Source organism: Podarcis pityusensis (assembly GCF_964106645.2).
Source record: "Podarcis pityusensis genome assembly, chromosome: 5".
Classification (NCBI taxonomy): Eukaryota; Metazoa; Chordata; class Lepidosauria; order Squamata; family Lacertidae; genus Podarcis; species Podarcis pityusensis.
Genome location: NC_138032.1, coordinates 82,929,165 through 82,956,843, shown reverse-complemented (window position 1 = coordinate 82,956,843; position 27,679 = coordinate 82,929,165). Strand labels below are relative to the sequence as shown.

Here is a 27,679-nt window from a genome sequence, read left to right as displayed (position 1 = left end):
TTTCCGCCCCCACAGTAGGCAACTTGCAACCAGAAGTTGAGTTACTCAACTTGTTTGCTTTTCAGAAGACAAATGTTTGTGTCATAGGCAAGAATTACTGGATAGATCAAATGTTGTAGTTATCCTGTTCCTGTCAGTTTCTGTTTATTATAGTGCCCAGACTCTGACTCCAGCTAGCAAGTTGACAGAGAGAGAGAGAGAGACCTCCCTCCGTTATAATTAAATCTGCCATTCAAATATCAAGATGAGAATAAAATCTGGCTTCAGTACCTGATGGCTTTGGAGGCATTGATGATCTCTTTGATTCTCGGCACCCCTAGCGTGATGTTCATTGAGGCAACCCCAGCAAAATGGAAAGTTTTCAAAGTCATCTGTGTGCCAGGCTCTCCGATACTCTGAGCGCACAGAGCTCCCACTGCAGAGCCAGGTTCCATCTGTGCCCTAGGTTATAAAACCAAGAAAACTTTTGTATTTATTAATTTTCACACCTACGAGTCAACTCTAGAGAGTTCCTGGCTGAGCTGGCCTCTAAGGACCAAGATCCCCATTCTCTGTACTGGATAAAAAACCCCAAAAGGTTCAGTGTGGCACTATGAAATCATAAAACCCACTTCTTTAAACCCTGGTGGAAGACAAGAAGCTGTGTCACAGCCTAGGAGCACAGACAGCTCAAAATCTTTCCGTCACCTTTTTTTTCCGTTCTGAGAATTCATCAGGCACTGGCTGCACACTTTCAACTATATATTATATAATGGTCAAACACTCTATTTTAAGAAAGTGAAAGCACAGGTGTTCAGGAGAGCTGTGTATTTAATACACATTTTGTTTTTCTCCCTGATCCTTCAGAATCACAAAGTCCCAAGATCAGCTGCTTGAAACTGTTCCCTCATAAGCCTCATGGCATATGCCCCCTGTGCTCAGTAGACGGTACCATACTTCTAAAAGATAAAGAAGCTATTGCACTGCGCTGGAAAGAACATTACCAACATCTCCTTAACCGCAACTCCCCCCCCCCCCATAGCTGCTGAGGTCCTCTCACAAATTCCGCAAAAACAAGTTAGAGATGAGCTTGCAGTATCTCCAAATCTGGGAGAGTTGTGTACAGCTATTAACCAAACGGAAAACAACAAAGCCATCGGACCTGATGGGATACCTGCCGAAGTCTTCAAAGTGGGCAGAACTGAACTTACACAACAACTTCAGAAGCTCATCGAAAAAATCTGGGAGAAGAGATCCCAGCAGACTTTAGGGATGCCAAAATTATGAATCTCTTTTAAAAAGGTGATATAATGGATTGTGGAAACTATCGAGACATCTCTTTATTAGCTGCGGCCAGCAAAATTCTTGCAAGGATCCTAGCAAACTGTCTCTTAAGAATATCCAAGTCTACCCTTCCTGAATCCCAAAATGGTTTTCGGCCTTCTAGGGGGAGAGTGGACATGATTTTCACTGCTCAACAGCTTCAAGAAAAATGCAGAGAGCAAAACCAACCCCCGTATATGGCATTTTTTGACCTGACAAAGGCCTTCGACGATGTAAATCGTAATACCCTGTGGACTGTCCTTCTGAAAATTGGCTGCCCAGATAAATCTGTGAACATCCTTCAGCGCCTCCAGCAACAATCAGGGTCTCTTATATATAATTACCCTATTCTGAAATGCCTTCAAAGGCAGACAAAATGTTTTTTTTACCCTATAATAAAACATATCAACCATTTGACAACAAATAACAATACAGAGACAGTGAACACTAGAAGCATCAAGGCTATGAACCCCATGACATGAAAAAGGTGTCTTATTATATCAACATGAGTTCATTTGGTAGATGAGATTCAATTGATGCCCTTACCAAGGTCACTGGACCAGCCCCGATCTGAATACTCCAATGAATATTATCAGCACTGTCGTTTTCTTGTGCACAGGCTAAGTGATCTCAGCCAAGGAGGTCAACATCAAACAATTATTTTAAATCCCATTTGTTAACCATCCTCATCTGGCAGGGCAAAGCTAAGGCTCCAAGATGCACAGAGTCACAGCAGCAATATGCTTAGCGAGAGACCTTATGCAACGAAGCAAGTAGAAGATCAGAGGACAGCTGTCACCCTTAGTTAAATCCCAGCGAAACAATCCTACGGCATATTATGGACCTTCTCTACATAAAGCAAATCAACTCACAGAGCAGTAACAGCCTCAAGACTAGTACTGTCTTCTTCCAGTATAAAAAAAGCCTCAGCCTTCTCAAAACCAATGTCACGATTCAGGATAAAGGCAGTTCGGAAACAAAGGTAACTTCCTTTCCACTGATGCCGAGACAGAATATTTAGATTGGGGGTGTGTGTGGAATCAACCCACCCCAAAATATCCACTCCATGAGGGCTGGGAAGGGAAATTGCTTCTCCCAATAGTCCTGTTTTTTGGTGATCTTACACACAAGTAAATTCATTCGCAATTCAGTGTTTTATGTGCCCCTTTGCTGCTTCTGCAATACATTTTCAATATGGTTTTAGTGCTTCTGTTCCTCATAGAAGTTGCTTTTATGTTGTTATGGGCTAAAAGCTAGCACAGACATTTAAAACAAGCATTATTCTTATACAGTATACCTCCTATTACAAAACCTAAATGACCGAGAAACCATAGGCACAACATGCTTAAACTTAATAGTTTGCTTAGTGGGATTTATTATTAGTTAATGCAGCAGCCGTCCATAGTTGGAGAACTTGAGGCCCAGGATAATTTCAGATCTCCTTCCGTTTCGTAATCTGGAGCCTTCCGAGTTTGCTACTGCCTGGTGAAAAGCAATCCGCACACCCAAAGGCAAGACTATTTATAGCGTTTCACTGCAATGCAGAAATGGGGAAACTGAGGCCCTCCAGATGTTAATGGACTTCAACTTCCATTAACACTGCCAATGATCAGGGATTATGGGAGCTGCGTTGCAGCAGCATCTAGAGCAGGCATCCCCAAACTCGGCCCTCCAGATGTTTGGGACTACAACTCCCATCATCCCTAGCTAACAGGACCAGTGGTCAGGGATGATGGGAATTGTAGTCCCAAAACATCTGGAGGGCTGAGTTTGGGGGTGCCTGATCTAGAGGGCAGCAGGACCCCCATCTCTGCAACTGTCGTGTTTCATAATTACTGTTCAATCCAATTCAAGCATCCAATGTAATAATATTTTTAAAAATATATACTGTAATAATAATAAATTTGAATGTCATCCAGGAAATGTCCTGCTATATAATACCCTTGGTTTCAGAGGTAGTATTACTGGGAAATCTCAGGTGCTTGCATTTATATTATGTTCGACTGCAAGGACTAAAACGTGTGCTTCATACTACTGGAGAAACCATAAGCACAAAAAATTACGGTGGGTGGGTGGGGTGAATGTGGATTCCTCTAACGCAGTGGTTCTCAAATTTTTTTTCTCTGGGACGCACTTTCAGAGGAAATTTTTTTTTTATTGGTAAGAAATACATTGGGAAACAAAACAACTCCCAGCAATGCTTGATTTGTAATACAAAACACAACTACTTTACAATATGATCACAGGACATCCGGAAAACAGAAATCATTATGGCTACACAAGAACATGAATTATTCCCAAAATATAATACTGATTGTCCTTGAATCTTTCTGCCACACTTGCCATCCTGCCCTGCCCATCACCCTTTAAGAACCACTGACCTAATGAGTCCCGTCAGTGCAAGCCATGCGTGAAGGCTTCTGCAATGGGGCTTCCCCCTTTCGCTCCCCCCCCCATGGCTCTGGGGGTTGGGAGAAACCCCAGAACAATGTAATTGTGGGTGGGGGGTGGGGAGGAAAGGGGTGATCCTTTAGTCTGGTACCTCGGGTTACATACGCTTCAGGATACATACGCTTCAGGTTACAGACTCTGCTAACGCTGAAATAGTGCTTCAGGTTAAGAACTTTGCTTCAGGATGAGAACAGAAATCGTGCTCCGGCAGTGCGGCAGCAGCAGGAGGCCCCATTAGTTAAAGTGGTGCTTCAGGTTAAGAACAGTTTCAGGTTAAGTACGGACCTCCGGAACGAATTAAGTACTTAACCTGAGGTACCACTGTAGTAAGTATGCAAGGAATTTAACTATGTATCAGGGGAGATGGGCAACTTTGCAATAAATCTGAGGGAAGCTGGTCATTGCTATATTAGCATGAATCATGTAACAATTGCAGAGCCATTACTACTTTTCTTTTTAGCTATATTGACACTGAGACAAACATCTGAGGGAGAAACTGAACTTTGGCTAAAACTTGCCTCCCGCTTCAGACCTCCTAAGTTCTGCCCGAGAAGCAGGAGAATACTTTCTATCAGTTTCTCACCTACTTATAATCAGATTTGGCTAAATCAGTTCAAATGACATTCACTCCTACCCGGGGGGGGGGGGTGAATTATCCATACCTCATATACTTCTCTCTACAGGTCTCGAGAAACTTCTCCAGCTGGGTTGGAGTAATCCGGTCCAATTGGTACAAAACATACGGCTGAAGCAATAAAGAGCCAGAACAGTTAGGAATTTAATTCAATAGACACGGCATGTATTATGCATTCCCCTAGTGCACAGTATGAAAACACAGAGGAAAAAACCAACAGTGATATTCACTTCTGTTCCCCCCTTCCCTGCAGTAAGCGAGATAATAAGTTATGGAATATGTTTAAGCCGCAGCTGTTATTCAGTACATATATCCAGAATCATTGCAGGTTAAACTTTAAGGATTGGGTTTTTGTTTTTGTTTTAATGAAAGAATTGTATTGAGTTTCCGAATCTCCCTGCTTCAGAAACAAGTGTAGGACGAGGTTGCTGCAGATTATTAGACAAGGTGCAACACTTTGTCCAGCATTATGAAACGACAGTGGGCATGGGCAGTTCTGGCAGAGATACCAGGTATGGGAATTAAGGGTGTGTTACACAAGCTTACATGCAAAAAATAGTGCCCCTATCTTCATCTGTTAAAGGGTATGGAATCAGCACACAACCCACAAGCGACATTACCTCTGTTGTGCCGTTGTCATTAATGCCATACTTGTCCCTGGTTTTCTTGATCTTCTCGGACATAGCTTTGATGAATTTTTTAATTTCCTGCAACAACAGCAAAAAATAAAATAACATGCACGTTTTAAGGCTTCTCCGCCTTATATTCTGCAGCCCGGCTACTATGGAGACTCTTAGCTTATAAACATCTGGCAGTATTTTGCATTAGTAAAAAAGACGTAAAGCATAAAAGTGACTCAAAAATGCATTTCATGCCACAACTGCACACTTCAAGTTGCTTTTGGAAAGCAGTTGAAATAGCTACCTGCCAAGGAGCAATAAAGTGATTACAGATGTTCTCTCTGCTAGAATCTTGGGGACTTTTCTGACTTTATATACATCTCACAAAGCTGAGAGAGGCGGGGAAAGAAAGAGGAGGAGATTCTGGAATATTTCTCTTATGCCAAGATTTCTCTAACATACAGAGACCTGGGAACCTGTATCAACAGAATGCAAAAAGCAGATGCACAAAATTCAGTCGGACTGGCGGAGGGGGAGGACACCAGAAAGGAGCAAGAGATAAGAAGGTGTATTTGGAGGAGCTTCTCTAACCTGACTGAACCCCAAGATCATCCTTTGAGGCTCTTCTCTCTTTGCCACCTACATAAAGGGTCCAAAGAACAGGCTTTTTCTGTAGTAGCTCCTGGGCTATTGCATGCTGTCCCCAGGGAGACCTGCTTGGTGCCAATTTTGTCGCTATTTCGTTGCCAGGTAACAACATTTCTGTTTTCCTGGGCATTTGGGTTGCACCAATGACCAGATATTTTGCTCTAATTATGTTGTTACCATGTTTAGAGGCAGTAATCAACGTATGTGTCCTGTCGGCACAAGGATTTCAGATTGCACAAAGGGACTTTCCCCACACGTCTCCCTCCACCCCACAACCTTGCACCCTCCCCAAATCTGCTCCATAGAGCCAGGGGAATCCCATAACAAGCTGGGGGAAGAGAGTGTGGACGTTTTGTTGTGCAAGCAGAAATCCTTGAGCTGATGGAACGCTCACATTGTCTTCCTTTGGATACAACTGTGTGTATTTTCCACCGCATCCCTGTATTTTACTCCTTTAAAATGCTTCAGGATTGTCCACTGTGGGAAGTAATGCATGAATTTAATAAACTAGCTACGAGAACTCAGGGTCATCCTGTTTTGGGCCAGGCAATATTCCTGGGCTGCTAGCTTAAGATAGAATTGAAAGGGGAAGGGGGGGAAATCATGGATTTTAAGGGCATCAGTGGCTTCTAGCAAGACTGTCTATATGCAGCCTCCAAATTCAGAGGTGGTATGTCAGTGAATAAGTGCTGATGAGGGGTAACAGGATTGGCCCGTTGCCTTCATGCTCTGCTTGGGGGCTTCCTGGAGGCAGTGGATTAAATCACAGTGGGAAGCAGGACACAGGACAACATGGACCTCCAGTCTGAAGCTCTGATGCTTTTTTAGCCAACTTGGGTTATGAAATGGTGCCTTTTTTTTTTTTTTAAAGGGCCAGTTCTCTCTCAGCTTATCATTACATTAATGATCCCTGCTCATATACAGGACTGGTTAGTGTTACAAAATGAACATTAAAACATGTACGCCATCATTTATATACTCCCCCACTCCGCCATTAAGTGTATAAAGCACTTTGCATGCATTTTCAATCTAACCACCACCCTGTTATAAGGTTGACTACCCCAGAAAGTCTTCCATCAAAAAATGATTGTCTTTGAAAAGGCACTACCAAAGCCAGTGAAAGTCACAGTGAAATGTGTTCTTTTGCACCGAGTTATTTTCTGAGCTAACAGACAAGTAACAGTGCAGCAGAGCAAGATTCGAAGAGGGTCAAAATACATTTCAGCAGTTAGGCTGCAATCCAGAGGGCTGCGAAAAGGAGTTTACAGTGTCTGCTGTGCCAAAGTAATACTCAAGTTCAAGGGAGCATGTGCATATTGTGCTTTGCGTGTAATGGCAGTGGCAACCCCAGGCACTTGTAGAAACCAAGTTTCGGAGTTCTTGCAAAAGACAGACATTCCACGAAGAAGAAAAAAGCAAGCTTTCCCTGGCTCATTATTGTTTCAATATACCTTGTCAACAACCAGAAATGTTTCCCATAGGACAAAACGCTGACCTCTGCTACAATGGAGAATGTCCTCAGATTTCAATGTCAGACCCATAAGTTCACTCAATTACCGTATTTTTCGCTCTATAGGACGCACCTGACCATAGGATGCACCTTGTTTTAGAGGGGGAGAACAAGAAAAAAAAATCTCCCCCTCTCTGCGCAGCGTCCCTTCAGTGAAGCGGCAGGAGAAACGGAGCCCCTTCCATTTCTTCTCCTGCTTAGCTGAAGGGGCGCTGCACCTTAGCTGAAGGGGCACCTACCCTTCAGCGAAAGGAACCCAAAGCCTCCAGAGCGCAGCAGGAGCTCCGGCTGCACTCCGGAGGCTTCAGGCAGCTATCTTTGAAGCCTGGAGAGTGAGAGGGGTTGGTGCGCACCGACCCCTCTCGCTCTCCAGGCTTCAGTGAAGGCAACCTGAAGCCTCCGGAGCACGGTGGGAGTTCCCGCTGCGCTCCGGAGGCTTGGGGTTCTTTTTGCTGAAGCCAGGAGAGTCTTGCTCTCCAGGCTTCAGCGAAGGGAACCTGAAGCCTCTGGAGTGCAGCGGGAGCGCTCCCACTGCGCTTCGGAGGCTTCGCGTTGCTATCACTGAAGCCAAGGAGCCTGCATTCGCTCCATAAGACACCACACATTTCCCCTTAATTTTTGGAGGGGAAAATGTGTGTCTTATAGAGCGAAAAATACGGTACATATTCAAAAAGTAGAGGAGCAAGTATAACTGCTGCATCTACTGTAGTTTCAGAAAATGTACTTTAAAGTTAGCCTAGCAACAGTGGAGACTTAGAAATGCCCCCCACTGACTGACACGATAAGGCCATCACCACTTGGTTCCCTCAGCAACTGCTGAGAATAGTTTGCAGCTATTCTATTGGGGTTTCATTCTCTCGTCTGGTTTTTTTTTTGGGTGCCTCTGCTATCACCTGTTGTGAAGAAACTACATTTTTGATGAGGTACAGTTTAAATGCAAGAATACTGTGATAATAGGGACACACACAAAGTATGAAAAATTTACTCTTGGCTAGAGCCAGAAAGGTAAACATTATATGCGAGTTCAGCTGACAGTCTGCCAAGTAGCAGTTAGAACTGTCAGTGTTGCTAAGGGGAGGTAACTATGTAAAATGTGAGGTTTCAATTAATCAGTGCACCTCAACCTTTATGCATCAGGCAGGAGCATCCAAAATGAGTCTGTTTATGATTGGTCCCTTTGTGAAAATTCCTTCCCAACAACGGACCGCAGTTATAGGCCAATGAGCATTCAGAATTTCAGTGCAAATACACGGGTTGGAGATTTCTAGCTGGTGTGGAATGTGGAAGCAGATTCAGCACTCGGGGGGGGGGATGGGGACCTGTGGCGTTTTGCCGCCTGAGGTATCCCACTGCCAAAGCGCCCCTCACCTGGCTTGTGTGGTGGCACCTGTGAAGCAGCGATGGGCTGCAGTGAGATCTCACGGAGCACACGAGATCTCCTGAGATTTTGGCGACGTTTCGCCGGAAGCCGCTTCTCTACTGGTGGCCGAGGGGGGACCACCTCTTGGGATTCTGATACCCAAGGCAGCTGGTTCAGCCTGCCTCATGGGTGGCCCGGCCCTGTCACACTCTTTGGGGGGTTCAGTTGTGGAAGCTGAGTCAAGAAGTGACTCTGAAGGAGGAAGAGGAAGCCTGGAGAGAGAGCCTGAAAGCAATAGCAGCAACAGTTGGGGAGGAGGAAGAGTGAGAAGCTCATGCGAGAGCTGAAATCACTGAAGGCAGAAGCTAAGGCGGTCCAAAAGTGAGAAGAAACCTCCAGCAGCAGCCTTCGGGAGGGCTCAAGCCAGCAACTGGCAAATTCCTGACCAGAGAGAAGACTTCCAGTGAAGTCCTCTGAATAAACTTGTGAGTTAACTGAGGTGGAGATAAGCAGGTAATTGGTTAATGGTTTCATGTAAGGATTAGAACAAGTTCATGGGAATCTTCTTAAAGCAACACTAACACTGTTACAGTTAATGTACTATTTTCTCCAATCGGTAGGGATATCTGATAGTATAATACTTTGCTGTCTACCAATAAGCAAATCCATTATATTATGTTGTAAATAAGCATTAATGAACTCTGTTTAATTCTCAAACATGAAATTCTTGAGCTGTCTGTCCCATACATATACCCAACAACAGTGTGTGAGGGATTGTTAAAAAAATTGAGTAAGGTATTGGGTGGAAACAACGGTGCAAACAGAACTCTAAATAAAAAGACCAGGCTCCCTTAATATAAGATATATGTGGTGAGGATTCATCAGGGAACCTTACATGTACAGACTATTTGAATAATTTTAAAAATAAAACAACATGAATACAGTGGTACCTCAGGTTACATATGCTTCAGGTTACATACGCTTCAGGTTACAGACTCTGCTAACCCAGAAATAGTGCTTCAGGTTAAGAACTTTGCTTCAGGATGAGAACAGAAATCATGCTCCGGCGGCGCGGGAGAAGCAGGAGGCCCCATTAGCTAAAGTGGTGCTTCAGGTTAAGAACAGTTTCAGGTTAAGTACGGACCTCCGGAACGAATTAAGTACTTAACCTGAGGTACCACTGTACAACATTATATACAGCAGAGGCATTGAAGGGACAGACTGAATTGCTGCAACACATTCTATGTGTGGCTTCACCTGCGCTTGATCCAGGAGCTAGTGCAGAATGCTGCAGTACGATTGCTGAAACGAATGAGGACTTGTCAACGTAGAACATCTGCGCTGGTTGCTGATTTTCAAGGTGTTACTATTAGCATATAAAGCCCTTAACCACTTGGGAACAGTTTATCTCCGAGATCACCTGAGCACCCACATATGTCCACTTGACCACTTTGATCAGCAGAATTGGCACTACCTACAAGTAAGAACCCCATAATGCCTGTTCCTCAAGTGTAAGAACTCAATGGTTTAGTGCGGCAACACCTATGCTTTGAAACTCCCTGCCTGGTGAGATCAAGCAGGCACTGTGCTCTTTTTGGTGCCTGCTAAAAACATTCTTTGTAAGACAAGCCTACCCAGTTACTTAACAGTTTTGTTTTAGTCTATTGTTGCTTAACTTTTTGTCTGCTTTGTAAACCTTTACTGTGATAATATCATTGTTTTATCTTCTTTGTAAACTGTTTTGAGGTTTTTCCTACAATCAAGCAGTGTATGAGCTTTATGAAATGAATAAATAGTAAACCTCCAAAACATGTGTTTGTGATGTTCTGTTCTGCTATTGTTATTTATCGTTTGTAGGCTGCTTTGCGATTCACTTGAATTAAAAGCGGCATAGAAATATGAATCAAATCGACTCAAACAGCTGATGGATCAATATTGATAGGGAAGTAGCCTCATCAGTCAGGCTCCCAAATCGTCAGGACTTTGAGGTAAGCAAACTGAAGTCTTTTGGACTGGGGCTCTGTTTCTCCAGCTGCACTTCAGTGAACCTCTCCCGCTTTTCCTGATTACAGTGGAACCTCGGGTTACGTACTGTCCTCCTTACGAATGCTTCGGGTAATGAACTCTGCTAACCCGAAAGTAAATACCCCTAGTTGCGAACTTTGCCCTGGGATGCGAGTGGAAGTTGCACGCTGGTGGCATGGCAGCAGCGGGAGGCCCCATTAGCGAAAGCGTGCCTCATGATAAGAACGGTTTCAGCTTAAGAACAGACCTCTGGAACGAATCAAATTCGTAACCGGAGGTACCACTGTATTCTGAAGTTACTTCTTGTAGTCAACAAAAAACTTTTCTTGACACAGCAGGACTTTTGAGGGTGAGATGGGAGTCCCCGGGACTCTGGAAGGTGGCTTGGGTGGTGAAGAGCAGAACAGCATTCAGGGAGAGGGATTACTAGATCTGAATGAAAGGAGGAAAGTTCATGGAAGGTGTGTGTTCAGTGCCTTATTGATCCTCGTGTTGCAGGGAGAATCCCAAAGGTTGGGGAACTGAGGAGTTGGCAGTAGAACCAAAGGGCTGTCCAAGAATGGTGGCAAGAGGGAGGTGGTGGATGGAAGTTCCAGCACCAATGAACATATGAACTGGGGGTTAGTAACACAAAACAGTTTCAATTCCAGAAGCGTCGCCACTATAAAGTTCTACATAGTGCACACACATGCTACAATTACCTCATTGTACACTGCATAACCTGTTTCAGTAAACGCCTTCAAGAAAGAACAAGAAAAAAACAAAGTAATAGGTATTTTGCTGTTATTGAAATAAACTAGTCATAGGATAGCACACGTTAATGTACTTTCTGAACCAAATCCCTGCTACTGCAAACCAATAATTATGCCAGTCACGGAAAATCAAAGCAACAGAGTCCTGGCTCATATTTACAAGAAAGTGCTGCCTTTAAAAGTGAATATTTAGGCACCTCATCAGTTCCTAACCGGCAAATAAAAACAATTCCTCAGAAGGCAGAGCACAAACACCTGCATTTTAACCCAAAATCTGTCTATTTAACAACTGAGATGGTGCTACCGAAGCAGAAAACAGGTAAGATTACTGAATCGTGCTGCTTTGTGTTCTGGGGAGAGCAGTTTGTAAAGGACTAATGATCGTGTGAAAAAGAAAACGACGCAAAGACCTCACCTGTAGGAAGCTGTCCTGGCAGCAAAGGAATTCGTTCTTCTTCATGATGGATTCAGCAGTTAACACCAATTCATTTTTACTAAGTGCTGGCTCACTTCGGCTTGGATACACTGCCTTAAACAACAAAGTAGTACACAGACACATTACAAGGGCCTTTTCAATTTAATTCCTTCAGACAATTTAATATGCTTTCAAACTGGATGTGCCCAACTCTCCTCCCGCTTTTTAATCAAATCCTATCATTTAGGGCAAAAAGCCCAATTCTTACAAAGATCCCCAGTCTCCATTAGAATCATATAATTGTACAGCTGGAAGGGACCTGAGGATCAACCCCCCTGAAATGCAGAAATATGCAGCTGTCCTACACAGGGAATCGAACCTGCAACATTGACGTCAGTAGCCCCACACTCTAACCAACTGAGTCATCCAAGCTCAAAGACAGATGAAAGAAAACAGATACAAGATTAAGAATTCTGTAGCATATTTAATTGGTAGATGCTGAAACGAGGACTGGAAGGTCCATTCACTAAAACCCAACAGGAAGATTTCCTTCAAGCTTTGTAGTGAAGGAATGACCTTGGCTGTTCCAGTGGAGTAGGGATGACATGTCTAGGTCTTATCTTACGTCCTGACCACACTCTGACGCACAGACCGAGTCCAGGAACAGCGCCAGAGTGTGTTCTTGGAGTTGGTGACCTCTTGCTCCAAGATAAGAGTGTAGGAAGGAAAACCCTTTTATGGTCAGGAGTACAGGAAGGAAATCCCTTTTATGGTTAAGAGTGCTGGAGCAGGAACATCTGTGATGTCAACCTGCGTGTACAAGCTGATGTGGCTGGATTCCTGGGGAAGGGGGAGAGGGTGCCTGGAGGATATATATACTGCATGAAATTTCTCATTTCTTTGGACTTGCTGTGGACTGACCACGCGAGTGCCTTTCTGCTGCTCCGGAGAGCAGAAATAAAGAACTCTTTCTCTGAACCAACCCTCGGTGTCATTTGACTTCCTTCCTCCCGTCCGGGAGCAACGCAGAGCCCACCAATCGGTAAAGTCTAATAAGGCTACAGTAGTATGTTGACATTTATTAATACCGTTTTAAACTTACTCTGATGTTGTCCAGGACACGCTTGAACTCCAGAGGTTCATCTTTTCCCTCCATAGCTGCAGGATCTAAGCCATCTCCGCCATAAATGAACTGTATGATGTCACCGGTAGAACTCCTGACAGTCAGGTCATACTGTGAGCACAGATCTTCAAGGGATTTTACCAGCCGTCTCTGGGAAGCAAGGGAAGACAACTCCTTCAGGACCAATCTAGTAATGCAGTTTACAAAACTTCTAAAATGTGGGTGAGGTGGCCAATTCACACTGCCAAACGCAGGATGAGCAACTGTGATGCATTTTGAGAGTCATTACAGGTCTGGAAATACAACCCGTGGTGTAATAAATAGGAACCATTGCCGTCCAGTACACTGAAAGTCCCCCTCCATTTGAATCTTTTAAGGGAACATTTCAAACACTTAATATTGTATTAAAGGCATTCAAGGTACAATTATTGAGGTATTGCTGCCTGGTTTGGTTTGGATAAATCTCATTAAATGTTCTTTATCAAAGTCTCAATTTTTAAAAAGCAGATTATTTGAAAAAAATGCATTCCATCCCATATTTCTAAGCATTGAAGCCTGTAGAAGGGATGAAGGCAGGACCAAGCCATCTTTTAAAGAAGAAGAAGAAGAAGAAGAAGAAGAAGAAGAAGAGGAGGAGGAGGAGGAGTTTGGATTTGATATCCCGCCTTTCACTCCCTTTAAGGAGTCTCAAAGCGGCTAACATTCTCCTTTCCCTTCCTCCCCCACAACAAACACTCTGTGAGGTGAGTGGGGCTGAGAGACTTCAAAGAAGTGTGACGGCCCAAGGTCACCCAGCAGCTGCATGTGGAGGAGCGGAGACGCGAACCCGGTTCCCCAGATTGTGAGACTACCGCTCTTAACCACTACACCACACTGGCTCTCTAAAAGTATGATGGGGTTTTTTTTTTGGGGGGGGGGATAATCTGAAGTTTTGAGCTCCTTTGCTACGTAGAAGTCAGCTGATGAGACAAAAATCCTCTCATATGAAACAGCCTCTCATAGGTTTCCAAAGGACTACTTAGCTGGTTAGCTGCAAATAGAAAGAATTTGCAGCAACCAGACAGAAAAAATGGATAAAATGAAAGGAGTCTGGTCTCTTTCTTTCTAGTCATGAACACGTTACTACACTGGTGAATATAGACAGCTTGCAATAAATGTTTGCTGTTTTTGCAAGGCTGCCCCTCATGGTAAAAAGACAAATCGGACATAAAGGGAAGACCCACAAAATTTCCTACAATCACAATATATGTCTACAGATATAGGAATCTTTCTATAGATGTAGTAAAGACATTTCTAGAGATACAGGATTCCTTCTTCATCATAATAATTGAACCTTGAGGAAGAATGAGGCCACAAACTGGGAGAGGAATGCTAGTTATTTTCTTGACTTAGGTAAGGAAAATGAACCTTTACATGTAACGGATAGGAATTGCTCATGAGTGTTCTGCTACACTAACACGGCCTCCTCCCATAGCAAAGTATCCCCAAGTTACCTGCATGTATCCCGTTTCAGCTGTTTTTACAGCAGTATCAACCAGGCCTTCTCGACCAGCCATGGTGTGGAAGAAAAACTCAGTGGGCGTCAAGCCAGAATAGAAGCTGTTGGCAACAAAACCTTTCGCTGCTGGAAGCTGCAAGAGGGGAGAAAAAGACCTGAAATGTGCTGCAGTAGAAAATGAACTCAGAGTCAATGAGGTGCAGTGGTCAATAATATCAAAGTAGGACCGGGGAGACCCAAGTTGCACACTATGATGCATCCTGGGTGATGTTGGGCCAGTCACTGTCTTTCACTCCAACCTACCTCTCAGGGTTGCAGTAAGAATAAAGAGAGATGGGCAACCATACATGCCACCTTTAGCGCCTTGTTAATTATATATAAATTATAATAAACAAACATGCAAACCATGATAACACTTTCAGACTTCATATACCGTATTTTTCCATGTATAAGGCAACCCCTATTTTTTGGGAGATGCAGGTGGCGTTGTGGTCTAAACCACTGAGCCTCTTGGGCTTGCTCATCGGAAGGTCGGTGGTTTGAATCCCTGCAATAGAGTATGCTCCCGTTGCTCTATCCCAGCTTCTGCCAACCTGGCACTTCGAAAGCGTACCAGTGCAAGTAGATAAATAGGTGCTGCTGCAGCAGGGAAGGTAAACGGTGTTTCCGTGCACTCTGGTTTCCATCATGGTGTTCCGTTGCGCCAGAAGCGGTTTAGTCATGCTGGCCTCATGACCCGGAATAACAACAACAACACAATTTATTATTTTTACCCGCCCATCTGGCTGGGTTTCCCCAGCCACTCTGGGCAGCTTCCAATAGAACACTAAAATACAATAACCTATTAAACATTAAAAGCTTCCCTAAACATGGCTGCCTTCAGATGTCTTCTAAAAGTTTGGTAGTTATTTTTCTCTTTGACATCTGGTGGGAGGGCGTTCCATAGGGCAGGTGCCACTACCGAGAAGGCCCTCTGCCTGGTTCCCTTAACTTGGCTTCTTGTAGTGAGGGAACTGCCAGAAGGCCCTCAGTCCTGGACCTCAGTGTCCGGCTAGGACGATGGGGGTGGAGACGCTCCTTTAGATATACTGGACTGAGGCCATTTAGGGCTTTAAAGGTCAGCACCAACACTTTGAATTGTGCTCGGAAACGTACTGGGAGCCAATGTAGGTCTTTCAAGACTGGTGTTATATGGTCTCGCGTTTCCTGGAAAGCTGTCTGTGGACAAACACCTGGCTCCCTTGGCCTGAAGCGAGATGAGCGCCACAACCCCATAGTCGCCTTTGACTGGACTTAACTGTCCAGGGGTCTTTTACCCTTTTACCTTATTTTTTTAAATGCAAAATTAAAAAATTGGGCCAGAGCCAGAACCACCCGCACCAGAGCCCAAACCCCTGTGCATTCACCATCTGTGTATAAGACAACCTCCAATTTTTGACTAATGTTTTTAAGCAAAAAACAAAAACAAAAAAACAAAAAAATCTTATACATAGAAAAATACAGTATTACAGTTACGATAATATAGCTATTATCTTTACAGCTGTTATCTGTACCTCTTCAAGAAGTGCTGCATGAACAGATGAAATTATCAGCTCTAGAAAATGTGAGAACTCATCTCCTAGGAGTGCCAGCGAGGTCAAGAAAGGATGGAGGGGTGGCCCTTTTGCACACAGTAAAATATCCTATAGTAAAAGCTCCACTCTTACCAAAATATTTCCTACAGGTTAACAGTTGTTCACAGAATTGCTTTCCATAGCAACGATCCAGCGTGATTTCTAAACTTCTTGGAATTCCTTCGCCACAGGCCGATTCCCAACATTTACGTCCTGTATTTACTCCTTACACCAAGGGTGGAGAACTGATGGCCCTCCAGATGTTGCTCGATTCTAGCTCTCATCGGTCCAAGCCAGCATGGCCAAGAGTGAAGGATGAATGGAGTCCAGAATATCTGACAGTACCTCCCCCCCCACAACTTCCTTGCTTTTAGTTCACCAATTCCTGGTTGGCTCTAGAGGATTCCAATTCCAGTACAAGAAGCCACAGGCCTCTCTGCTTCCCGGGGAGTGGGAAAGAGAACTAGCTGTAATAGGCAACACAGAGGAGGAGAATGCTCTAAATTTGATGCCTGCCAACTGGCGGCTGGGGAGAAGCAAGAGGAGCGAGGGAGAAGAGACCAATATCTGGGCAAGTTGCCCACTGGAACTGTTACATCCTTATGGAGTTAAACTCCAGTGGTCTAAAGCAAACGACTCAGCTTGTTCAATTGAATTAAGAGCAAATTATTTCAGGTCTTGGTCCTTGTAGCAACCCTATGGGGTAGGTCATTTATATTATCCTGAAAGCGCAAGGAGGAGTGGGGGAGCAGAGAGGGAGGTTTTCTCAAGGCCAACTAGTCTGTGAGTTCGCAGCAGTCAAGATTTGAACCGCTCAGACATTACATTGCACTAGAAATTCCGCCTTCACTTAGTATTCAAACCCACACCTCCCCATTTCATAAGGTCATTTAGGTCCCGCAATGCTAGTCACCTTGGAATGTTTCTTAAAATGAGGCAAGGATCGGTTCTCAAAGCCGTCAGGCACGCGTGAGCCACTGATAGCCTGCTGTCCTACGCAAGCAATCATCTGGGAGATGTTAATGAAGGAGCCTAAAAAGACAACGCCGCAAAGAAAGAGGTAGGTCACATCTTGCCTTATGTTCCAAAGCAGCATACTGTGATGGAGGTCTGCCCCACTCTACTTTACTTGTATGTGCAAATTCGCTTTTTCAAAAAATAAAGTTTTATTAAAACTTTTCACATTACAACAAAAAAGACAAACTAATCTAAACCAAAACTAGTAAAAGAAATAAAAGAGAATGTGCGTGCACATTTTCAAAATCTGGAGCAGATTATGAGGGTGTGCAGGAGAGAGTGCAAAATTTCTGTGGCACAATTGAAGTGGCAGCACTGGATACAACCCACTGTAGAAGTGCCCCATTATTTATGAATCACTTTGGGCTTGCATTTAATGTAGATCTGTGCAAAAAGCTTTAGTACTCATTACCTTTTTTAAAAAAAACACACGAAGTGCCCAAAATGGAATTCTTATCCTATCAGAATGCCAACAGGGAGTATTTGGTTTGAATGCACCCTCATAGGAAGGGCTGGCACTCAACATGCCAGTTCAACCAGAGCTGGAGAACCAGTTTGCAATGTTGCATGGGCAAAAAAGGCAGACAAAATTCCCACTCATACATGACAGCCCAATGAATTAAGAACAATCTATCTAGAGTTGGACAGAGAGCAAACAACTGAACGCAAAATTAAGATGCAGCTGCTTCGTCTTTAAGCAACTGTGCTATGTAGGAGGTACAGAAATGACGTGGGAAAGTTTCCGATTTAAAATGTGGTGCTGCCATGTAAAAACCAGAAGCAAAACTTACCTGTGCAGTGTTTCACGCTGCTAGCATGCCATTTAAGCCAGCCTCCACAATGCATAACATTGGCATGCTAGTATGATCTTTGCCCACGCCACTGATCTTTGGTTGCTAACTGTGCACCAACAGGCAATGCAACTCAGATTCAAATAGATGCTGGTCATATGGGCTGTGTCTCAGGTTCAAAGACCATCTGCATGCACTTGGAATTACATCTAAACCTGTGCTTCCTGTTCCAGATCCAAGTGTTGTCTGAACCGCAACCCTAACCTTTTGCTGCCTTCTTTATTTATTGGCAACAGAAAAAGAAGAATGAGTGGGCAGCAGCCATTTGTTTTCTAAAGTCCTTGTGAGCTTACCTTTGGAACCACAAAGAGCCATGACGAGAGGGCTGTTACTCTTGTCTAGTTCTCGAAGGCAGGCACTGCCAGCATGGTCTCTGATCACAGACAGCTCTTTCAGAATCAGCGCCTGGGAGGAGACTTACAATTAATAAGCTGACCATTTCAAGAATTCACCTAAAGAGGTTGTTGCATCTTAGCAAATTCTAACGACCAAGAAAAAGCAGAGTATCCCAAAGGAAAGAAGTCTGTAGGCTGATCATTGCAACAACAGAGGCACGGCCAAGAATTTTGTCAAATTGACGAAGATGCTGGCTTTCTGTGGGGGTTTGTCCTAGCCTGGCCCCTTTGGTGCTTCAGAAGACCCAGAATTCAGGGAGGCCAGAAACGGCCTCTTTCTTTTTCCTGCACTTATTGCTGTTGGGAGGTGCCTGTTTCCTGGGTAGGGGGAACCCTATATTCAACCGTCAGGAGATAGGAGGGTTCACCTATGGTGAAGCGAGAAGAATAAGTGGCAATCAGGGAAAAGGAGGGTGCAGAAACCTGAAGTCCTCAATCTTTCCCTAGGTACAACCTTGGGAAGATTAAGATTCTGATTCAGCAAATTGATTTACTGTGATTTGGCCACTTGAAATGTGGCCCGTCTTCACATTTTGGGAGTGTTTGGCCAAATCACAGCAAATCAATTTGCTGAATCAGAATCTTAATAGTTATGCTTCACCCTTGAGAGGGTAAATCAGCAAACAGCACACAACACGACTTCCGATTCATTACTAAGAATGAGTAATTCTCTATCAGATGGTATACAACTCACCTCTAATGTCTCTTCTGCTGTACAGCCAGGTTGCTGCTGCAGTTTGCCAGTCTTCAAAGCGTCAATATATTCATCACATTTCTTGTACCCAGCATTCAGAAGTTCATACTTTGCCTTCAGCAGCCCCTGTCCTGGAGTCACATCGCCAATTCCAATGGAAAATCCTCGATTAGCTAAGTGTTTGGAAACAACAGCCAAGTGTACACATCAGCTCACTGAGTGCCACACAGAGAATTTTAACCGAGGTTACTTTTGAACTCAGGGTTTAAACTTCTTATCAATGCAAGATATATTTAGACTTTCCTAAAGCTAGCAGAACTAGCTTTAAAAGTGTAGCATTTTTAGTAGATAGTCTTGCTGGCTTGTGGTACATTTTGACATTGTGTGTTCTCTTTGGGCCTTTCCAGAGAATAAATTGATAGGCATGGTTATGGCTTATGTGCTCACTGCACAAGACCCAGACAATTTTTGTTGTCACAAAGCTAGTACTTTTCCTGCACTCAAATTTGATTATCTTGTCACTGGGGTGTGTGTGTGTGTCACAATTCTTCCTTAAACAAGTGGCGTCTATTGGAATGCGCCTGTGGCATCACTAGGGACGAACAACAACTACCTTCTTTGTACAATGTCTGTGCAGTTTAATGACTCTTTTAAAAAAAGTTATCCATCCCTAAGCTCCACCATGCCATGATCCCAGTGAATTCAGTGAAGAGGGAGACACAAATTCCAGACCTTAGTATTGACTCCAGTTTTGACTAGGAAGTGTCAGCTGTGGAGGGTCTTATTAGAACTATTGTGGTATACTGGTTACAGTGTCAAAATTAGGACGATCTGGGTTCAATTCCTCATTCAGGCATAAAAGTGAGAGGATAGCTCAGTCAATATTTCTCAGCTAATCTTCCTCTCTGGGTTGTTGTGAGGATAGATAAACAGAACTGTGCATCACATTGCCCCAAGCTCTTTGGAAGGTGTCAGGGAACTGCCATCGGCTCAGAGGCGAGAGGGGGAAGGCAAGATGGATTACAGAGAGCCTCCAAAAATCGTGGGAAGCAGCACTTCCTCAGCGGAGGAAGGAAGCTACGCCTCTAGTGGGGAAGAGCTGCAGGGCTTGGAGGATGCAAGGCAGTGCCAGGACACCTTGCCTGAGCAAAGCGGGGAGGAGGGAGGTCCCCCTTTACCCAAGCCTTCCTTGCGCAGTAGGCTTTCACGAAGAGAGGGGAGGCGTCGGCTGGGGGTCAAGAAACTACTCTGCTGGGGAAAGTTTAAGGACCGCCCACTCTCAGATTCTGCTAGTGACTGAGCAAGACATGGAATAGAGGCGTTCTGCATTGTAAATGTTTTTGCACCAATAATAAAGCCTTTGAAAAGACCAGTGAGGGATCTTGCCTGATCGCTCTCGAGCAACCACACCAATAGGCATAACAGAAGGAGTGAGGGATAGAAACACAGTGCAATAAAAACGAATGAAATTACCAGAAAGCCACTTTTCAAGGTACTTACAGAGGTAGACAGGAGCAAGTCTGGCTAGCCGTGACATCGCATCAGCTGCCTCCACTTGTCCCCAATCTCTCAGCAAAATGTAGAAGATATTATTCTTGGATCCAGACCCTAAAGTTCCTTTGTCCATGCTGCCAGCCATCAACTCACTATTGTGGATTGCAACGTCTGGAAAAAAAAGTCAGAAGCTTGTCAACCTAAGCTTCCCGTTTTCAGCTTTTTCAGACTCATGACCACTTTTAGCCCCAACATGGCAACATCTCATCCCTTCTCTTAAAGAAACTCTTCTCAAAATAATGGTGGCAGGTCTACTTATGCAACCCAGTGTACATTAGGGCATTACCCGGTTGTAGTTCCTGGTTTGCAAATGGGAAAAACACTGCTTTAACACACCCAGAAACCTATACGGTAGATGCAGAAACGCTGAGAACTCAAGTTGTAAGGCGGGGAGGGTGGGTGGTAGAATCCAAGCATATTTCAGTCATTTCATATTTTGTAACAGTTTAAGGCCACCAGAGCATATAAACAAACACAAATTCTCAACCGCGAAGGTCATGGGACCTCTTACAATTAAAACTAGTTACAAGAATAAATCCAGAAACTGAAACAAGGAAAGAGACATAACTGAGCACAGTCAAACAAGAGCCTGGCTTTCTGTATGGGAGCTATAATTCTCAAACAAGGGGATTCCTTTTCTTACTCTGACATGTCAAGGACTGCAAAGCTAAAGCTAGCTTTGCTAATTTAATAGACAAGACAAGCAGGACTGTCTCTTCATTCAACATGCACCTATAAGATGGATGTGCATTTTCGTCTGGGGTCTATCGCATCCTCCAAAGGACTTTCTGGTTCAGCCACAAACAATATTGAGCTGCGGGCGTCCACACCTTCCTTGGGAACATCTGCTTTTGGGCAGCAAGAAGACTTTCAAAGCGAGTCTAAGCAGTATTTTCTACAACAAAAGGCCAACGAAGTAAACCTCTCTTGTAGAACATGCTGCAAGCATTTGTCCAAATCGAGTTAACCTCATAAACATTGTTCTCATTCCAAAAATAATCTAGGGACTGTTTAACAGTTTGATTTCAACTAGAACAATGGTCTGAGGTTAAGTTAGTTTCAGAAATAAAAACAACCCTCCCCACAAAGTCAGATTGTTCAATTTTGCCCAATGTTCAGCTCCTATGAAAGGAACCATCTGCACTGCACTTGCCAAACAGTGATAATTTTCCTTAGAAATGACAGATCTCAAGTAATTTCTTTTCTAGTTGCAGATGCTTCAAGGCAGATCAAAAGAGACGTGTACCACTTGAGGCCCATTCGTCCACCATGTATGGGAGCCACTTTGGTGCAAATTATTCTCTTTTTTTTAACTGCAGAAACCAAAACTGCAGAGGCTTGTGAACACTTGGAAACTGATGTGGTACAGAAAGAGTTCCATCCATTTTCCTCTATCAGCCAGCGAATTCCTTAAGTTGTGTTATGTACACAAAGTTACTTTCTTTGGTCTGCTGAAAACATCTCACCTGTCCCGAATAAAATAATAATTTTAAAAGTCCTTGGAAGATACACTATCACTTGCTACCTTAAAAGCACAATTCTTCTTTCTTTTTTCTTATCATATGTGATGGTCTTGTGGTAAGGTTAAGGCTTACTGGGAAATGACATACAATGAAAGGAAAAGGATGTTTAAAATAACGTTTGAAAAAAACAACCCAGAAGCTTTTCTCTTGGGAATTATGGGAATTCTATACTACCCAAACTGTATAGAAATTTAGTCATGTATGCGACTACAGTGGCAAGAATGTTACTTGCCCCAAAATGGAAAGAAGCAGAAGGCCCAGCAAAGGAAGAATGGATACAAAAACTTATGGAATATGCAGAAATGGTGAAACTTACCAGAAGAATAAGAAATCAAGATAACAAAGTTTTTATAAAAGAATGGAAATGGTTTACTGAATATTTACAGATAAATTGTAAACAGTTAAAAACACTGGCAGGATTATTGTAATAACCTGCAGTTTCATAACAATATATATTTAAAGAAGATGAATAAATGAGCAAGTTAAGTTAATTTGGATATGCAGGAGATATTAAATAAATTTAAGGAATCGCAGAAACAGGGAGAAGGAAGTCAAGTTTTGAAATGTCAAAATGATAGTAAAATCAGTGAAATGTATAAATCTGAAAAGTATTTTCGGTCACCTCCAGGGTTGACTACTGTAATTCGCTCTACTGCCCTTGAAGCTGTCCCAGAAACTCCAGCGGGTGCAGAATGCTGCAGCGAGGCTCCTCACAGGATCTCTGCCATGGGAGCATATTCACCCAGTGCTTTTCCAGCTGCACTGGCTCCCGGTGGAGTACAGGGTCAGATTTAAGGTGCTGGTTTTGACCTTTAAAGCCCTTCATGGCCTAGGACCCTCGTACCTACGGGACCGCCTCTCCTGGTATGCCCCACGGAGGACCTTAAGAGCCATAAATAGCAACACCCTAGAGGTCCCGGGCCCTAAGGAAGTTAGATTAGCCTCAACCAGAGCCAGGGCCTTCTCAACACTGGCTCCGGCCTGGTGGAATGCTCTGTCTCATGAGACCAGGGCCCTGTGGGATCTGATTTTTTCCGCAGGGCCTGTAAGACAGAATTGTTCCACCTGGCCTTTGGCTTAGAATCAGTTTGATCCCCCCCCCCTTATTTTTCATTTTTCATTTTTCAAAACATTGCATCCTAATGTTTTAATGTTGTATTTTAATCTTTTTAAATTGTATTTTAATCAACTTGTTTTTATTATTGGTTGTTAGCCGCCCTGTGCCTGGTCTTGGCTGGGGAGGGCGGGGTACAAATAATAATAATAATATTTGAAGAAGAAGAAGAAAGCACAAATCTCCAATAAACCCAGTGGTCAGTAAGTATGTCATAAGTTACAGTTGCCAAGTCTCAGGCTTCCCCACTACCTCCACTTACAGGAATCGTTGCTGCACAAGTCTTCTCCCTTGCCACAATACTGCTTGCCCTTGGTTCGAAGGTTGGCTTTGACAGGACAACTGTCACTAGGCTTCAGAATGATACCGAAGACCTGCTTTCCTGTCCACAGGGTTACAGGCTGGAAGAGGACAAAGGATTATGAAGACAAGCAGAAGAGCTTCCACTAAAGTTATAGAACTAGAACATGCAAAAACATTATACTTTAGGACTCCAAACCACTCTTCCACTTCTTTTCAACTATTCCAGGTCAAGGAGCAACATGTAGCTCAGCTGGTAGAGGACGAGACTCTTAATCGCAGGGTCGTGGGTTCGAACCCCACGTTGGGCAAAAGATTCCTGCCCTGCAGTGGGTTGGGATAGATGACCTTCGTGGTGCCTTTCCAGTTCTTCAATTCTATGATTCTAAGCAATGGGATGGTGCCACGGTTTCAATCTCTACCAATTAAATTGATTAAACCAATCAACTGAAGCTTTAATCACAGATTAAAACCTGCCCTTTATTCAATCCATGAGGCAGAGGTCAAAAGATACAGCCACACAAATATGTCTGCTCCCTTCCACCAAATGGAAGAAGACCCGTCTCTTTGTAATCAGAATTTGCAACCAAGCACTGCAGAGATGGTTCGTTTAATGGGGAAACCCTTATGGTTATCTTTTCGCCAGTAAGAATTACATCGATAACTGAAGCAGCGTGTGCTCAGCTGAAGTCAACGGAAATTTTTATCTGCAACAGCGATGGGAACATTCATTTTTGAAACCCAACATGGTATATTAACTGCAGTGCAACACATTTAGCGTCACAGGGGAGACAAATGTGTTCAGCTATTGTCCAGTTTGAGACTTTGCCACCCTCCAGAAAGGCCTCTTGCCCTGCCTCAGAGCTTGCCTTTTGATACAACAACACCAGGGAGACCCGCTCCACGTCCAGGCAAAAGAACCTCACCAATTTATTAATGACTAAACTCAAGTGCGCACTCTTTCTCCAAAACGTTCCATACCTTGAGAATTGCTGGCGGTGGGAGGCGAACTTTTATTTTCTCATCCTTGCCAACCAGAATAGAAGCGATAATCTGACAAGCTTTAGCTCGATCGAAGAAAGTGTCCTTGAGGGTGAGGAGGTAAGCCCCTAAAATGGGAAATACAGAACACAACGCAAACACTTCCGTATAAGAGGATAAGCTAGAAAGGGCATTGAGTAAGCTACACTATACTGGCAATACATTTAAACGTAATCAGATCACATGGAACTGCAGTGGCGTGAAAGAAAAATGCATCTTAATTATCTGTATTAATATAAATAAATAAATTTCATGCAGGTTGCATTTTGGACGCTAGAAAGACCAAAAGGTATTTAAAAAGAGAGCAATGAAGGCAAATATTTTACCACATGGCTCTCCTTGTACACATCCTAGAGACAACAAGGCAAAGATTAAGAATATCTCAGCAGCGGTCACACTTAGGCCCAGGTCTTCAGTAAAAAAGTTCCAATACTGATGCAATCCTGCAGTCCATACAGAACCCTCCTTTGCAGATCGTTGGTCACCTCTACACCCATGCATCTCTGTGGCATGCCCAGCAGGTAAAGTCCTCTTCAGAAGAGGCACCACCATATCAATGACACCATGGTAATAATTCTTTTTTTTTTGCAAGGAGGTATTATTCTATCACGCATGAGCAAGGAAGATCTAAGAGGTCTTGAAAACAAATGAGTGTCTCATAACACAAGTAAACGCATATTTGACTTCAAATACAGACCTGTAAGGAAATCCTGAATTGCAGCAATAAGGGGCTCTCCATTTCTTGGTGTTACCAAGTTTGCTTTAGTCTAGATGAAGGAAGATATATTAACTAGGGAAACATGGCACAATATTTCAAAAACTCTTATTATGTACATGATCATAGTACTACAAGATCTTTCTACTCCTCTCTGTGACATATATAAACACACGTTATATTCCAGTGCATTTTCTTAATGCAATAAATCTGTTTAGGGTTTGATAGGGCTTTACTGCCTAGTCAGTGTAGACATGACTCCATCCTGACAAGATTGTTCTACAAAAGGCATGGGGCCAAAATGTGGCCCACAGGCTAAATCTGGCCCTCAGCAGTTTCTCTGCCCTGTTTTCTTTTAAGTAACTTTCCTCTGTACTTATCTCCGACTCCTTCCCCTTCCTCACAAAGTGGAAGCATGAAGGAGAGCAGTTAGCAAAATGCAGACTTTGTGCAGTTCTTAAAAGGTTTCAACTAGTAAAAGAAATCAGGCAGCAGGCAGTGAACCTGCCCCATCTCAACAGGCAATAGTATGTAATAGTACTTTGCTTACCCCCATCAGAACAAGGGCTTCTGCTTTGGCTTCTTCGGTTTGAGGAAGATGAAGATTCATCTCATCACCATCAAAGTCAGCATTGTATGGTGTACAGACACATTCATTAAATCTGAAAGTCCGGTGCGGTTTTACTCTAGCCTGAAAAAAACATATCAGAAGAAAAAAATACTGTGTAAAACATACAAAGAATTCAGAACGTATCAACAGTATTTGGAAAATGCTTGAAAAAAATTGTGCTTTTGCTTTTACATAATTTCAGTTTAACTGGCTAACATGGTCCAGAGAGAGAGGTGTGATCACAGAAGGAACTCCTCTGTGAATGACAACTCTTCTCCTGCAAAATGGAGAAGATCCTAGGGTTATTTTATTTATTTAGTCAAAATCCCAAGGCAGTGTGCAATATTAAGAACATAACACACAACATAATAAAATAATCATAACAGCCCCCCCCCCAATCTAACAGGCCATAGATTATTTAATGGCCAAAGGACTGGGTAATAAGAGTGTTTTCACCTGGAGCCTAAAGACATGTAATGATGGCGCTAGGTGAGCCTTTCTGGGGAGAGCATTCCAGATGGGGAGCCACCACAGAAAAGGCCTGTTTTCACGTTGTTGCCCTCTGAATCTCTCAATGGCAGCCAAATCATGATCATTTCCTTATCTGACTTGAATAATGTTCTACTTAGCTTGAATCTGGGGCAATGGTAGCCGTACCACACAGATGAAATTACAGAAGCTGTGGAATAGCTACTCAAGTTGGAGAAGGTAGCAGGCAACATGTACTATCTGGATCATGTAAAAATCACACAGATCACGCCCGAAGCCTGGCAGGCAGAAATCAGTGATCGTGCTCCTTTTCTCTCACAGAAGAAATAATAAAAAAAATCCTTCCAGTAGCACCTTTAAGACCAACTAAGTTAGTTCTTGGTATGAGCTTTCGTGTGCAAGCACACTTCTTCAGATACACTGAAACAGAAGTTGCCAGATCCTTCTATATAGTGAGAAGGTGGGGAGGGGTATTACTCAGAAGGGTGGTGGGAATGGGAGATAGGCAGATAGCTGGGATGAGCCTGCTGACGACTCTTAACGACTGTAATGGGTCTTACAGGAAAAGGCAAGGGGTGAGAAGGTGAGAGATGGCTTAGTCATGTATAATGAGATAAGAATGTATAATGGGATAAGCACACGAAAGCTCATACCAAGAACTAACTTAGTTGGTCTTAAAGGTGCTACTGGAAGGATTTTTTTTATTTTGACTATGGCAGACCAACACGGCTACCTATCTGTAACATCTCACAGAAGAATAATACTCTTGCGTGAAAGCCTTAAGAACTAATAGATGTATGTGTTAGGTGACCAATTATGATGATGAATGGTAATAAAAATAAATACGCCCCAGGGAACCACAGCAGTAAGTTGCTATGCTTACTATATGAGCCATGATGCTGAGCTTGTGCAAAGAGGGTTGTCGATTGAACAGGACTATATCACCATCTATGAGGTGTCTCTCCACAATGTCCCCATACTTCAGTTCCTGAGCCATCTTCTCACGGTTTCCATATTTCAAAAACCTGGGGGGAGGGAGGGGGAGAGAGAAAAAAGGAAATCTATCATAAGAAATAATCAGTCTTAGAGGAAATGATTGTTTTCCAGTTATACAGCTGTTCTTCCACAGGACTGCTGAGCTTCCTCAGTGATAAGAAAGGAAATCACAGCTGAAAGCTTTTCCGTACCATTTTACAACAATGAAGGTAACTTTTTAAAGTTAGAGGGAGGGTGAGAATATACTTGTGCAAACAGACGCAGAAAACACCAACAATTTACGAAAGTTATCATCATTAAAGAATGCTTAAGACACATGTATGAATATAGATTTTGGAAGGGGGGAAAGCATCCATTTTTAGATGCTGCCTACTGCAACGCATACATGTGCACTCTCAGAAAGGGCATTCCCTCTTGTGTGAGAAGGAA

The 27,679-nt window shown here is 43.4% G+C and overlaps 1 protein-coding gene across 2 annotated transcripts in view; it reads right to left on the bottom strand.

Moving 5' to 3' along the window:
* The window catches only part of POLR3A (RNA polymerase III subunit A), a 52,151-nt gene that overhangs the window by 12,228 nt on the left and 12,244 nt on the right, over nucleotides 1–27,679 (bottom strand). The window contains exons 10-25 of one of the 2 annotated variants that reach the window (XM_081007625.1): nucleotides 27,138–27,279; nucleotides 25,706–25,846; nucleotides 25,138–25,207; nucleotides 24,381–24,508; nucleotides 23,362–23,500; nucleotides 20,409–20,573; nucleotides 18,909–19,081; nucleotides 18,113–18,224; nucleotides 16,865–16,983; nucleotides 14,334–14,471; nucleotides 12,820–12,990; nucleotides 11,718–11,831; nucleotides 11,252–11,287; nucleotides 5,008–5,094; nucleotides 4,416–4,498; nucleotides 271–441 (exon numbers count right to left, since the gene is read on the bottom strand). In XM_081007625.1, coding sequence (XP_080863751.1) covers nucleotides 271–441; nucleotides 4,416–4,498; nucleotides 5,008–5,094; nucleotides 11,252–11,287; nucleotides 11,718–11,831; nucleotides 12,820–12,990; nucleotides 14,334–14,471; nucleotides 16,865–16,983; nucleotides 18,113–18,224; nucleotides 18,909–19,081; nucleotides 20,409–20,573; nucleotides 23,362–23,500; nucleotides 24,381–24,508; nucleotides 25,138–25,207; nucleotides 25,706–25,846; nucleotides 27,138–27,279 — 1,989 coding nt within the window. The remainder of the gene's footprint in view (nucleotides 1–270; nucleotides 442–4,415; nucleotides 4,499–5,007; nucleotides 5,095–11,251; nucleotides 11,288–11,717; nucleotides 11,832–12,819; nucleotides 12,991–14,333; nucleotides 14,472–16,864; nucleotides 16,984–18,112; nucleotides 18,225–18,908; nucleotides 19,082–20,408; nucleotides 20,574–23,361; nucleotides 23,501–24,380; nucleotides 24,509–25,137; nucleotides 25,208–25,705; nucleotides 25,847–27,137; nucleotides 27,280–27,679) is intronic. The other variant, XM_081007626.1, reaches the window with a different exon arrangement.